General features: G+C 44.1%; 2 protein-coding genes across 2 annotated transcripts; both read right to left on the reverse strand.

Annotated features, from left to right (window-relative positions):
• Positions 1 to 367: 367 nt before the first annotated feature.
• On the reverse strand, positions 368 to 6962 carry csdc2b (cold shock domain containing C2, RNA binding b). Its single transcript, XM_030057221.1, has 4 exons — positions 6769 to 6962; positions 4304 to 4710; positions 3706 to 3828; positions 368 to 2596 (listed from the first exon to the last, which is right to left on the reverse strand). Exons 2-4 carry the CDS (start codon positions 4483 to 4485, stop codon positions 2434 to 2436), a joined length of 468 nt encoding a protein of 155 aa, XP_029913081.1. The 5' UTR covers positions 4486 to 4710; positions 6769 to 6962; the 3' UTR covers positions 368 to 2433.
• Positions 6963 to 8108: 1146 nt separating this feature from the next.
• Positions 8109 to 13959, reverse strand: polr3h (polymerase (RNA) III (DNA directed) polypeptide H). The gene is made up of 7 exons (XM_030057220.1): positions 13764 to 13959; positions 13476 to 13596; positions 13292 to 13388; positions 12298 to 12384; positions 11559 to 11622; positions 11131 to 11365; positions 8109 to 9274 (listed from the first exon to the last, which is right to left on the reverse strand). Exons 2-7 carry the CDS (start codon positions 13584 to 13586, stop codon positions 9224 to 9226), a joined length of 645 nt encoding a protein of 214 aa, XP_029913080.1. The 5' UTR covers positions 13587 to 13596; positions 13764 to 13959; the 3' UTR covers positions 8109 to 9223.
• Between the last annotated feature and the right edge of the window lie 238 nt (positions 13960 to 14197).

Consider the following 14197-nt stretch of genomic DNA (forward strand, 5'->3'; position numbering starts at 1 on the left):
CACTGGACGTACAAGGTGAAAATGGTATCAAACATCTTTTCGCACAAAACCTTGGAGTATTGAGGATTTTTGTGAAATCAGCACCTATTTTGATGATTCACTCTACGTGATTCTCATGATAGGCCTTTAAATTAAGTGCTTAGTCAACAGTTATGTGTCAGCTGAGTCTAAAGGTTGTCGGCAGTATTGCGTATTATACCTTTAATTGATGCAATTGAAGCCACTTAGAGCTAGTGATAAGAGAAGGGTAAAGTGAGTTGCTTTACTGTGTTTGGAAGCAGGCCTGTTGACAGGACTGTCTCCCTAACCATTTTGTCTACCTTCCTGAATATAATGACGCAAAAGGAAACACATTTTCCACCAAACCTGTGAATCATAAAATGCTTTAATGTTCTTTCAAGGCTCAACATAATGTAAGTAATAATGGTGATCACCGCCACGATGGCTTGTCAACAGAAAGAAGTGCCCTTTGATGGGAAAACCGAACACAAACTCTTAATGCTGAACAAATCCAGGCAGTGAAGTTGACACATAGGCAAGATGCATAGAGACTTTATGGAATAAATATATTATAAACTGACATACAGTAAAATATATACCGGGCAGACATGGAAAAACTACAAATAACGTTTCAGTGACAATGAATTCTATTGGCATCGACTATGAAATTGTGTAGTCCACCATCACATTAATTATTCTCAATAGATCACACAGTTATATAGATTCTCTAACGATAGAAAAAGAGATTTAGAAAGAGATTTATTTATTTTTTTTTTTTTTTTAGCAATTCATGGCTCGAACCCTTTTGAAGCTGGAATTGTCAAACAGGACAACATATTGAGTAAACCCTGATAGTGAAGTCTGGGAGTCTGTGGCAGTTTTTACTCGGTAGGATTTCAAATTAAGTGCACATTTTGACTACGTCGCCCTAAAACATAGTGCACAGGTAGCAATCTCAAGACACATACAAATCTAAACAAAGCATCGAATAAATAAATTCAATAAATAAATGAAAACAAGAACATACAAACAAGGTAATGCATTTTTCAGGAAAATACTCCAAATCGCTTTTCCATTCACAGTAAAATATATATATATTTTTTTTTTATTATTATTATTATTATTATTTTAAACGTCCATGCTAGGTATCTTGTGTTTTGTCTGCTCCAATTCCAGTCTTTCTTCATGCTTGTTTTTTTTCGTCATAGATTTCCTTCTGCTTTTCTCACTTTCAATCCCTCTAACCTTCATCACATTGCCATCACCATCTCTTTGAAAACTGTTCCTTCTCCTTTTTGTCCTCTGAGGTCATGTTTCTAAACTGGCGGGGCTGAAACCCAAAAGTGGGTCATGAGACGTTTTGTCAAAGACAAAAAGTAACTTTTAGTGGGGAGATATTGTTTTAATATATGATATTTGGGTTCCTCAATGCAAAATCACTGCTGTAAGGATTGTCAACATGCCACATTTTCGCTGCACATCCTACTTTCACCATCAGTCAAATCTCTTCCAAATCTCTTCCACCTTGATTCCCTCTGCTACTTGCTTTCACATCCGTCATCTCTTACTGAATTCTGATTTTCAACCCGTCTTCCCAAAGTGTGCACTCAGTGTAGAGACACTGGAGTGGAGATTTAAGGTCACAGCTCGTCTGACCCGTGCCTGCACCCCGGCCCTGATCTTTCAAATCTGTTTGGGTGGGGCGAGCAAGTGCACAGTGACTCTGAGAAGAAGGGAAGAGAAACTGAACTCAGTGCTGTGCCTCTCGGCCTCTCATCCTTGCACATACGCTGCCCAGTCCCATCTCGCTTTGGAGAACTGCACCACAACGGCCTGACAGTTTGTGTCCTGCTGTCCGTCTGTTGTAGGGCCGATCTCCAGGAAAACCATCAGCTCACCCCGACCTGGTCTCTGGCTGGACACACATTCCCATCTCAAATCTAAACTTTTTCCTCCCATTAATGTGAGACTGATTTCTTTCACCGCTGTCAAAATGTGGGGAAAAAAAAAAAAAAAAAAAACTTTTCTCCTAATGTGACAGCAAAGTAAAGAAAATGAATTATTTAGTTCCACATACACAGCAAAATCCTCAGGGCTATAGCTGAATTCCCAGAGCTTAAAAATCAATACTGTTCCAGTGTTTACACAAATCCACACCCATCAGGGTTGATTTTACACTTTCAGATCGTTTTAAAACGAGGCCCCAGAGAAATGTCGGCGCTGTGTGTGGACAAACAGCGCTCTCCACCTCCAAATTATTGTGGCTGAAAATATAACTTGCTACTGGAAGCTTTGCTGTGTAGGTAAAACTCAAGGTAGACATAAAAAGGATTGGAGGACAGAATGTAAATCCCCCAAACCCTCAACCGCTCCGTGCCCAAACCCCTCCGTGCCCCTCTGCCCCGCGTGACCCAGCAGGCCTGCAGCTCAGGCCTAGGAGCTGATGATCTGACCGGACCAGGTCTCGTGTTTCGTCCCTGGGTTGAGATGTGTGATTTTCACCTCCACTGCCTGCACCTTCAGGTTCTTGGGAGGAACTCGGCACACTTTGTACGTGACCTCGTCGCCCTCGACCGGGACGTACTCCCCCTCGATGCTGAAACGGAGCGATGGGAAATGTGGTCAGTTTTGTCACATGTTGCCTTGTTGTTTAGACTTGGCACAGAGGGCCAGCATCACTCCAAAAGTGAAGTCTTAGGCTTGTTTGAAGAATGGCCGGCCATGGATGATGCCACACTGTATCATACTTAGATAAAAAAGAATATACTAATGTGTGTGAAGTGAATTACTGGAGATAAATGTTCTTGTAGTGACTTAAAAGAAAAGTTCACTCTATTTTTTTTTTCCTATTTTTTTTTTTCTACTCTATTTTTATTAGGCACATATTAAAAATACATATAAACACAACAAAAACAAATGTATATGTAACACATTAGATTAAAAAAGAAAAGAAAAAAAATGACTGAGTCATGCCAGGGAAACCCCAAAAAACCCTCAAGGGGGCTTGACTAGTAGGGCTCCCTAAAGTCAGTTATTAAGAGCACTCAAAACAGCAATTAAACATATGATAGAAAGCAAATACAAAACAAAATACACACACTATAATTGTGATTATAGTTATCATTATTATTATTATTATCATCATTAGGATAGATCTGTAGAAGGATGGCTTTGTAAACATCCATAGTTTGGGAGAAAGCTGGCATGAGGCTGTCTAAGTAATGACTGAATGTTAATTTTGAGGTGAACTGTGCCTTTAATGTACCCACGATATTGATATGTTGTTCAGATGAACCATTCCACCCAGCAACTGAGCTGTAGATTTGGAGCTGGTTTGTCTCGCTATTTGAAATGTAAAGGTGCACTATGCAAAACGGAGGGTTGATTGGAGTGACTAATTCAAAAAAAAAAAAAAAAAAAAAAAAAAAAAAAATCAGTCTGTTCGATGATGCCGGCTCAACTTTCATATTTTGTGTTTAATCCACATTATCTGTCAGTCTAAAGGCATCTTTAATATTTACTGTAAAATACGACCTACTTTTCTGCTATGTTAATACAATTCAGAACAATGGGAAACTAAATGAGTCTACAGCACTGACCTGTCCTATTATAATGGTGGCAGTGGTGGAATGTGTGTGTGTTTGTGTGTGTGTGTGTGTGAGATTTGTGTGTGAATTCAGTGCACTGGGTGTGAAAGCCACTCACTCTGAGATGTGAACAAAGATGTCCTCCCCGCCGTGGGAGGGGCGGATGAAGCCGTGACCCTGCGACCTGGAGAAGTTCTTGCACACACCCTTAAACACCGGGCCTGAGTGAGCACGCACCGTGCTGCAGAGAGAGGGAGGGAGAGAGAGAGAGAGAGAGAGAAAAGACACGGATGAATGAAATATATTCGTGTTCACCGACGACTTTCTCCTTTCTAGGACACCAGACAGAGATTTGGAGCAATAGAAAGTTATTTTGTCTTGCACTCACGGACAATTTTGGTGAAACAAAAACAGAGGAGGGGGGTGGGATGAGATGGACAATGGAGAGAGAGCAATAAAGGAAGCATCAGGAGGGAAAAAGTTCAGAGAGAGAGAATGAGAGAGAGAGGGAAAGTGGTGATCAAGTCAACTCCCACGCGCTTTCTCAACACGACAACAGAGCAGCAACAAAAGAGACGACAGCACTCCTCCCCGTGGTGATTCATATAGTAAACAATCCCGTGCTGGAGCCGATTGCCATCCCACACAAAGCCGCTGAAACTACTACAGAGTAACAGAGGTGAGATCTGACGGAGGGAACACTCGGGTGTCCTTACGCTGAGTAGGTGCGGGTGCGTTTGGTGGGCAGCGGGCTGGGCAGCTCCCTGGGCCGCGGCGGCTCTCCCCCTTCCTCCCACACCCGGCTCCCCTCCCTCAGGAAGGGGAAGGAGAGGGAGAGCGGGGTGTTGGGAGAGCGGAGTGGGGTCTCCGAGGGCGACGTGAGGCCAGGGTCCGCCATGGAGCTGGGAGAGGAGGAGGAGGAGGAGGAGGAAGAGAGCGTTGCAGGCCGACGGAGACCTCTCGGCGGTGCTGCAGATTGCTGATGAGCTGCTGACACTGCCGCCTGTCTGTTTTTGGAGTGTGTGTGAGCGCGAGCCTGTCTTTTCACAAGGCCTGCGTCCGTGTCAGGGGCGAGCGATTATCCAGGTCACCGCTGTCGTTTCAAGTCCGTCAGGAGGTCTTGCTGTGAGGGGAGACCAGAGGCAGAGGCAGAGGCAGAGGCAGAGGGGGGAGAGAAAAAGAGGAGAGGAGAATTGTCATCGGGCTTTGAAGTGATGGAGGAGATTGCATCCAGCGAACAAAAAGCCCTTTCAAGTACAGGACAACACAAACATTTAGACTGTGGAGGCAATCAGAGTAGCCGTCCAACAATGAATACAATATGAAACAGCACAGATATTTTCCTTGGGGCTCTGGGACATTTATTCCCCTTTGGCTCATTTGCATTCCAACACAATCCCATATGGTTATTCTACATGATTTATCTCTCCGGGAAAGATGCTTTGGAGATTCTAATCTTGTTCTAAACAGTGAAATCAGTGAAAACAGCCTTTGCTTAGTGTGGTAGTGGAAGATACTATACTTATACATCTGTTTTGCCGTTTCCCCGCAATGATGTTTAAGTAGGATAAGGGGGCATTTGAGCTGATCTCTTGTCAGCGTCCAAGGGCAAATTCACCCTAGAGACACCATTAACACAGATTCACTTAACCAGCCGATAGCCACAGTAAACACACCGCGCAGCCAAGCATAGAAGCGGCCAACAACAAGTCTTAAATTATAGCTTGACATGGTGTGTTTTCTCCCGCTGCTGTTCCTCGGGGGCTGCCGAGCATCAGATTTGAGCACAACAGAGGTTTAGGACGGACAAAAGCTGCATTGTGTGCGGCTGTGAGGAGGGCAGGAGAGCAGCAGGATGAGGGAACATAGAGCCAGCAGGTTTCTGACCCAGCCTCAAGATGGCTTTGTGTGTGTGTGTGTGTGTGTGTGTGTGTGTGTGTGTGTGTGTGTGTGTGTGTGTGTTTTCCCTGCCACAGCCCCGCTACTCCCACTCCTCTGCCTGCATCAGCATCATCATCACCATCCCCATCCCCATCACCATCATCATCATCAAGGTTACACATAACAGTAAACAACGCTGGGGCTCCGGGACGTGACGTCAGAGCAGCCGCAGAACGCCGCCGCCTCCAGTGTGGTGTGTTGGTGACGTCAGCACACCCATTCCCAAATGAACTGTTAACTATTCTATGGGATTATCACAGGAATATTACTGCGATATTATGCGAGATTACACATATGAAGGGCGCAGTTCACACGCAAACGCGCTCTTTAAGTTCTTCTGTGGATTTTACGGGAATAATCTGATGATTTACAGGATCGGGTGGCTGTAACCTGCATCGGGACTAAAACACTATCAATGCAGAGTGACCGCGCGTCAATCCGGTAAAGTGCCAAATGGTGTCCGCTGGCATCACCGGGTGGAACATCTGGATTTGCAAAAATGAAGCTCAATAGGCTATAAGCTTCGGCTTCGGGTCACGCTTTTTTTTTTTTTTTTTTTTTTTCTCGGCTGAGTTGAGAACAAAATGTGTTCCCAATGTGACAATTGGGATGTGAAAAAGCACGAAGGAATGTGTGTGAGAACAGAGGGAGCTCTCAGGCACACACACAAACACACACACACATCGCTCCGAGAGTTGAGGGAATATTCACTTTTTTTCCCTATGAAATCCCAACTCATGCGTCCCACTTTTTTATTTATAAGCGAGAATATACACGCACATATACATACATATATTTATTTCTTTATTTCTAGCGACCACAAATAAATGCCTCATGCGTTTCAAAGCAGAAACCGTGTTCACTGATGACAGCGGCGGCTCACAACCTCATTAAAACATGTTCTCCTTCTCCTCGGAGCTGCCAGCACAGTCCCTGCAAATGCTGAGAAAATGTGGGGAAGGCTGCTGGCTCTGCCGGGGAGACAATAAACTTGGGGGAACAACGGGGGAGCGCTCCGGTCCGAGCTGATCTCCTGCCCGTTAGCGGTCAAATATGGTCGACATGTGACATTGATCAGCCCCCGATAAATCAGCGATCCGGTCCAAAGCCTGTCATTCATTCATTAATCGGTTAGTCACAAACTGAGGAACATACATTTTGCTCAACCCAACAACAATAGCCAGCGATCCTCCCCCTGCAGGCACTTTAGGACGGATATATTCAGAGAAATGATACTTACTGCATTGGGCGCGTTAGTAGGTTGAGGACGAGCAGTGTGTGTTTTTTTGTCGGTGTGTATTATATAACGTGTAATTAAATAAATAAGTCCCGTAAATCCGCGGAGAGCGACGGAAAACCCTGATGTGAGAGGGCTGGTGATTCTGCGCAGCTGGCGGAGATTCCTATGGCGTGATGCGACTCTGTGTGTGTGTGTGTGTGTGTGTGTGTGTGTGTGTGTGTGTGTGTGTGTGTGTGTGTGTGTGTGTGTGTGTGTGTGTGAGATCTTAAAATGACTTTTTTTTTGCATTCTTTGTCGTGGATGTTATACGTCCCAGTTTGTTCAAGTGAGGTGAATTTTTCTCTTCGATACTCATCTGGATTAGGGATCGTCCTCTTGTTTTTTTTTTTTTTTTTTTTTAATCATACCGGCCTTTTTATTTATTATTTAATACCGTTTATTCTCTTAGAAAAAAAGATGGTACGGTACACTGGACTGCGGCATTGTGGGCCATTTTTGAAGATTTCTTTCTGTGTTTAATTATAGGCTATTAATTGGCGTTTTTAAAATAAATATATAGGAATTTTCAGGCACATTAAAAAAATCATGACATAAAAATTCGACTTTGAAAATCAAGTTGCATGATTTTGGTTTGAGAAGAAATTTACTTTTTTTCCCCCGCCGTATCATAATTATTAATTTGGTTTAGGCCTAGCTCTAATCTGCTCTTACAGAACTAGCGGTGTTTTTGTTACATATTAATTAATAATAATAATTAATACATATTAATCAATGTAATCAATAACAACATAACAACTATGTAAAGGTAAAAGTAGAGCATTAGACAGAGAGAGAGAGAGAGAGAGAGAGAGAGAGAGAGAGAGAGAGAGAGAGAGAGAGAGAGAGAGAGAGAGCACGCCTCTTCCTGTGTTCACATTCATCCTCGGCTTCCGTGCACGTGTGCGCGTCCACGTGCAGCCCACCATTTTTCATTGATAAAAACGGGCCCAGTGCGCTGTGAGCCGTGCACTGAGCCCAGGCAGCAGCCACAGCCCAGCCCGGCCGTGCAGCTGCTCCCTCCAACAGCACACAGCACTTTGTGACCGTACAGACAGACCGGCCCTGTGCCTCCTCTGAACACCTCTTACTACCTCTGTCCTTCACACGGCATGATTTAACAGCTTGTCCCTTCATCTCTTTTGGAATAGTCCCTGTACTCACACAAGCTGGCAAATTCAACGCAATGAAATAAAACAGCAGCCACTCACGGTGATGGCAGGTCATTTTGCTGTTCAGTTTGTCCTGAGCAGAGCAGAGGTTTCAGTACCACTTTAAAGAAATCCAAACAAAAGATGACACTCTCGTGGAAAACTGATATTTTATTGTTGCACAACTGGATGTTTCCACTGGATGGGCCTTAATGACACAAGTGCATTAAGCCAGGCACAGCGACGGAGGACCCACATGACCCAAATGTCTTATTTTAATAAGGGGAATGTCATCCATGTCATCCATCCTTGTTAATTAAACTCACTAAACTCAGGGTGAAGCTCCACGTTTTTCACAAATTAGTCCCGTATCAATGCTGTCATCCCAGAAAAGTGATGACGCTCACCCCCCCCAATGCAATTTAGCAGAAACTGGAAGCCACTGCAGGCATCACAAATGGAATTTCACATTGCTAATAAGCTACAACAATATTACAGCTGCATGTTGGTGGCAACTTTCCTATTTCTTATTTAATTTTCAGGGCCTTAATTGTGCTTATGAGTAATTTTAAATTCCATTTTGATGGCTTCCAGTTTCCTTACTGTGTGACGCTGAGGTCTCTTCGACACACCGACTGTTTTTTGAGTGGATACCTGAGTTCCATTTTCAAATCTGTAGACACGGCAACTACTAACTGAGCCAAAAGCAGTCATGTTTTGTGCATCCAAACCTCGCAATGGAGTACTGATGGCATGATGACAACATTAACTCTGATCATTACTTTGGATTTCTAAAAATAAAATTAAAGAAGATCATCACTGACTTTGTTCATTAACTTGACTATTCTCACGTGAAATGCACCCTCCTCATTCAGTATAAAGGCAGGAAGTGAGGACTCTTAATGTGTACACACGGTAAGCTGATACTCCGCAGCATCAGAGGTAGAGACAGTGTTTACAGTACAATCACTTGAAGCAGTCTCAGTGTGACTGCTGGATCATTCACTTCTGCTCCTTGTCAGCACAATGACAGAGCTTCTCCAGAATCCTCCTTCTGGAACATTCTTGCTTTGTCTGTGGCAACAGGCTCTGTGTCCATGACAACATGATCTTTATGTGGGGTAAGAGCTTAAAAAAAAAAGAGAGAGAGAGTTAATGTCCGTCAGCTCAGAGATTCTGTCAGATCTCGTCAGCTGACTCTCCCCTCCTTCCTCGCTGGTCATGATGTTTTCTTCTGTTTCGCTGCGGTGAGGGTTCGGGAGTCTTCGCTAGCTGTTCCACCATGACAGGAGCCCCAGCCCCGGCTCACAGATGGTCCCCTGCAGCATCAGACAAAAAGGAGCGAGATGGATATGGTATTACGTTTGCTTAAAGGATAATTCCAGCAAATTAACATTAAGCCCGTTGTCCTTCAAAAGATTCCAGTGGATTTTTACATGCACTCATTAGAGAAACAGTTATCTTATTTTTTCCCGAGTAAATGCCATTCCCTTTCACTCTACTCCAAAAGGTGTCAAAGAGACACTTCTGAGAGGGCAGCCTAATGGAGTACTAATGGAGATGTGTGAATCCACAAAATATAAGGCCCAACCTAATACAATTTTTTTCCTGAATGAAAACATAGTCCTATCCAAATACTAGAAATACTAGGTTATTTCCAATAAATATATGTATTCAGAGCCCTAATTCAAATACTGTATATCTGTGATGGGTGAAAAAGTTCACTGTGGTGCAAGGAAGTAAGATCACTGTAACAACATACCTGTGGTATCTGAACATTTGAAGGGAAAAGAAAAGCTACCATGAGAAGTTCAGGCCATTTCACCATAAACCCTCCCTTCATCTGTACTTTGACTTTTGTTTATATGTTGGAAATTCCCCGTCTCACTAACCACTAACGTTCACCACGGTCACATCCTGCCTCATCAAGCCTCTCCCCTGAAAGCAGTTCCTAGGAAATTTACAAGAATAAGGTGAAAAGTAAATAACTGAATTATTCTACGTGCCAAAATCGAAATCAGTCAGCTTTCATGACAATAAATTGCAATGTCTCATAAGAAACAGAAAATTTTGCTAAAATCCACAAAATCCCTGCAGCTAATAAGAAAAAATCGTAAATATATAGGCCTACATTTGAAACTAAACGTATTTCCACAGGAACTACTCCGCAACCTCTGTAAAAAGATGCTCCTATAAAGACTGCATGAGGCAGGCGGCGACAGATACTTTGTATCACATCAATAAGTTTTGAAAATGACACCAACTCCAGTGTCTAGCACTGACACTTGATCCCTCTCTGCGGCTACGCCCACACAGCCAGCAGAAAGGGCCAAGGTCTGCCAGGGTGACCCACAAAAAAACTAATTCTCATTTAGGCCACTTTCATATGGTGACCTAAATCAGACATGATTCCTGCTGATGTGACACTGTGAGAACACACATCAGAATTCATGTGTTTTTTTTTTTACTGAGCACGCTTATATCTGTCAGAGTGTCATTATTCATTGACTGTCAGCAATGGTGGCCAAAACAAAACATCAAGGATCGCAGCAACAACAACAGGGAGACAGGAGGTTACTAATATTACAGGTAGATGAGAGGATGCTTCAGTCAAAGCTCTTTTTTTGCCTTCTTGCCCTCAGCCTGAGCAGCTGATGGACTGTCACCACACCACTATTTTATTAACTGTGATGCTGGACTGTCGTGCAAATGACATGTCCTGCTGTTGAGGAGCATGCTTGTTGTAAATGTGGGGTCATGATACAGATCTGTTCACACTGATGTCAGATACAGGTCACACATACACAGATGAATGTGAACAGTCAAAGCAAAAAGAGCAGATCTGAGTAGAAACTCAGAACTGGGTCCCTTTCGACCGCTGTGTGAACGCAGCCTCTATAACTTAGTGTTTTTATTCTAATGTGGCTTATGTGTATAAATACTTGAAACACAAAGTTTCTGTTTTCTTGTTAATGTTACAGAGCTGTAAGTACAGGAGCTTGATTGGATTTTGGTTTCTGCCCTGGTATTGAATCTGGTATCAGAATTGTAGAATTTCACTGGCACTCGTACAGGCTACCAAAATTCTGGTATGGTGACATCCCTAAAACAAAGCGCTTGAAAGCAGGGCTCAAACCTTGGTAATATGACACTGTAATGCGTGTTGTGTTCTTACAATGAGAGTGTAAGGTGCCTCCTTCTTCTGCCCGCTGTCCTCTGCGGGCGGAGCCGTCGACTGTCCTGGCTGTGCCGGGGTGTCCGGCGTCGCAGCCGTAGGGCCCGTCGGCGACATGTCCAGGAAGATTTCATCTGTCACCCGAAAACGGATCTCCTCTCCTTGGTCCATGTAGAGGTCGTGGGCCCCCTCGTCCGTCTCGTATTCCCAAACCCAAACCTGCTCCGCCTCGTCGCTGGAGCTGCAGCTAAGGAACACTCGACTCGCTCAGAAGCCGGGGCCGCGTTCCTCGAGAGGATCACATTCAACTCTAGTTCATGTTACTCTCAAATCAAGTTACATGGAAACCTGCAACGGGGATCCAAGCACGACACTTAGGACTGTCTAATTTATAGGAACACTTTCGCTAAAAATACGATTCAGGATACAATTTGGCAGGCTGCTGCAGCGATTCTGGTGGGATGAGGATGTCGTCGAAGAAGCCCATCGTCACTGAAACAGAAAGGTCAACATGTGGAGTCACACGTCTGCAGTGGGACATATGTTGTACAAGGGAAAGTAGGGAAACACTGAAGGGACACTGTGAGACTTGAGGCCAAATAAAGGCTGCTCATCTTATTTTTTTTTCCATTTTTTTTAACTACAGACTACTAAAAAAGTTTAATATTGCCACCCTACACCCTATTCCTACAGGAGGTTTAGCTGATGAGGGCTGTGATATGTGTGTAGTTGGTTTGATAATGGCTGACAAAATGTACCTACTGCAATCACTTTGAATAAAGTGTCTGCAAAATAATGTCACATAATGTATTTTTTTAGCACATTTAAGGCTCTGTGCATGAAAGCCAAATTGAACATCACCACAAAGGCCTTCCAAGTGTTCCAACCTTTAAAGAGTCACTACACCCCAAACCCAAATCTGTGTGAAGCCTGACCTCTAACAGTGCAAAGCAGGGAGCTTGGTCTTTAGTGGCAGGTGATGTCACAACCTGTTGTTCTCTATGGGTGGTGACATCACTTTCCAAAGACCAGGCACCGTGCTCTTCACCATTAGAGGTCAGGCTTCATAGAGATGTGGGTTTGGCATTTAATTACTCTGTAATGTACAGATAAAAAAAAAAGCCAAACGCACAGATGAGGTGAAGCTCTTCCTTTCTGTGAACTCACCATGCACTCCCTCCTGGCTGCAGTACTTGATCTTCCCCACCAGGATCTCATCGAGGAACGGGTGGAAAACAACATACCTGAAATGAACTGAAAGAGAGGGAGGGATCCAAGTGAGTCAACAGGTGGCCATGACACTACATACGCACTAGGGCAATGAGGAAACAAACAAACAAACAAACAAAAATCATATTAAAACTGTTGTGATTCACAGTTTTTTTGGGAGGTGATCCTTTTTGTATATTAAAATGGATCCCAAGTTTCATTTCCTCTGACATTAAAATATTTAAATGATGACGATGTGATATTTTTCTGGGAGTCTGTGACAAACCAAAGTCTCTTGTCCAAAGCACAACAATATTTCATTCAGAATTTTTTTTAACACAAAAATCGCAGCTCCTTAGAACTGGATGTTGCATTTGGCCATATTAGCAATGCTGATAACATTTTGACTCAGCCCGAGTGGGCCTGCATGATATAGTGGAAACCACATTGCCAGCAGTGAAAACACAGTGTTCCTGCAGCATTTACAAGCTTGTAAAAGAGGGAAAAGCACTTCGTAGAACAAGGGAACAGCATTTCATCTATCTGGAGGAATCCCTATAGTTTTTCTAGGCGACCTACATTTCAATCAGCTGCTCACACACTGCAGGGCTCCACTTTACTGCACCAAAAACACCAATGAATGTTTTTTGATGCGGTAAACTGGAGCACTGCAACATGTGAGTCATTTGTTTCATTGTTGGCCCAGTACCTGCCCTTATTTTGGTCTGGATGTGTGTGTATATTTCCAGTTTGTATCAGTGTCTCCCCGGACAGTGTGTCCCTCCCTACCTAATTCAGTGGCAGGGAAAACTACTTCTCCATCCAATGCATGCTGGGACAGGATCCTGCACCGCCACGACCCCGAGCAGGGACAAGCAGGCGTGGGAAACGGATCTGTATGCACCGTGTGTGTGTGTACCAGTCATAATCCAAGACACACTCATCATGGTACCTTTGGTGTGTGAGGCGCCGTCCCCTGGGAAGATGTACGAGTCCTCCAGCTTGGTGATGTCAAACAGGCAGAGGCACAGGCCCACATTGTACACCACCTGCAGGAGAGAGAGGGAGAGCAAGACTCAGCTCAGCACAGGAAAACACACACACACACACACACTCTCTCTCACACACACACACACCTTGTTGGCCAGTTTCTTGTTGAGCTCCTCGGATATGGCGTCGTTCAGCTGCCTCTGGAAGTTCCACGGAGGGATGCGCACCGTGTCCACCATCTCCACCAACACGAACATGACGGACGACCTGAGCCACGGGAAGAGAAGCACGTTTTTCATCTGGAGCTGGAATGAAACTGTCACACTGCTACCTGCATTAGTACACACCCACTGCCCCCTAAAAACGAGTTAACTATTAGATTTAACTGAGCCGCGAGTGTCAGCTGTCACCCTGACAACAACGACTTGTCTTACCTGTGTGCTGAGTTTGACGTGTTTCTTCTTTACGGCAGCATGCTCCGTCTCGCGGCTTCACAACAACAGCAACACGCTCGAAAATAAGAAAACACCAGCTTACGGCGCACAGTTTAGTTAGGTAAATAAATTAGAGGAGCTTCCAACACAAGTCGACATCTGTCCACGTGATTAACTGCGACAGTAAACCGGAGTTTGCGGCGTGTCGCAAAATTTAAAGGCACAGAGCAACTTTTTCTCGTTGAGTTTCTCGCTTATTATTGATTGATTGGTTGATTGAGGAAATCTTCAGTTCCCAGTCGACTTATGAATTGTAGCCCACATCAGATGTGATAAATAGGTGTTTTAATGTCGTTTGGAGCCAGAGTCCGAGTTTTTGTGCAGTGAAAGTGACATGCAGCGGCTTGATCTCTGCTGCCTTCAGGCGCTGCTGT

The sequence above is a fragment of the Myripristis murdjan genome, chromosome 8, assembly GCF_902150065.1.
Source record: "Myripristis murdjan chromosome 8, fMyrMur1.1, whole genome shotgun sequence".
NCBI lineage: Eukaryota > Metazoa > Chordata > Actinopteri > Holocentriformes > Holocentridae > Myripristis > Myripristis murdjan.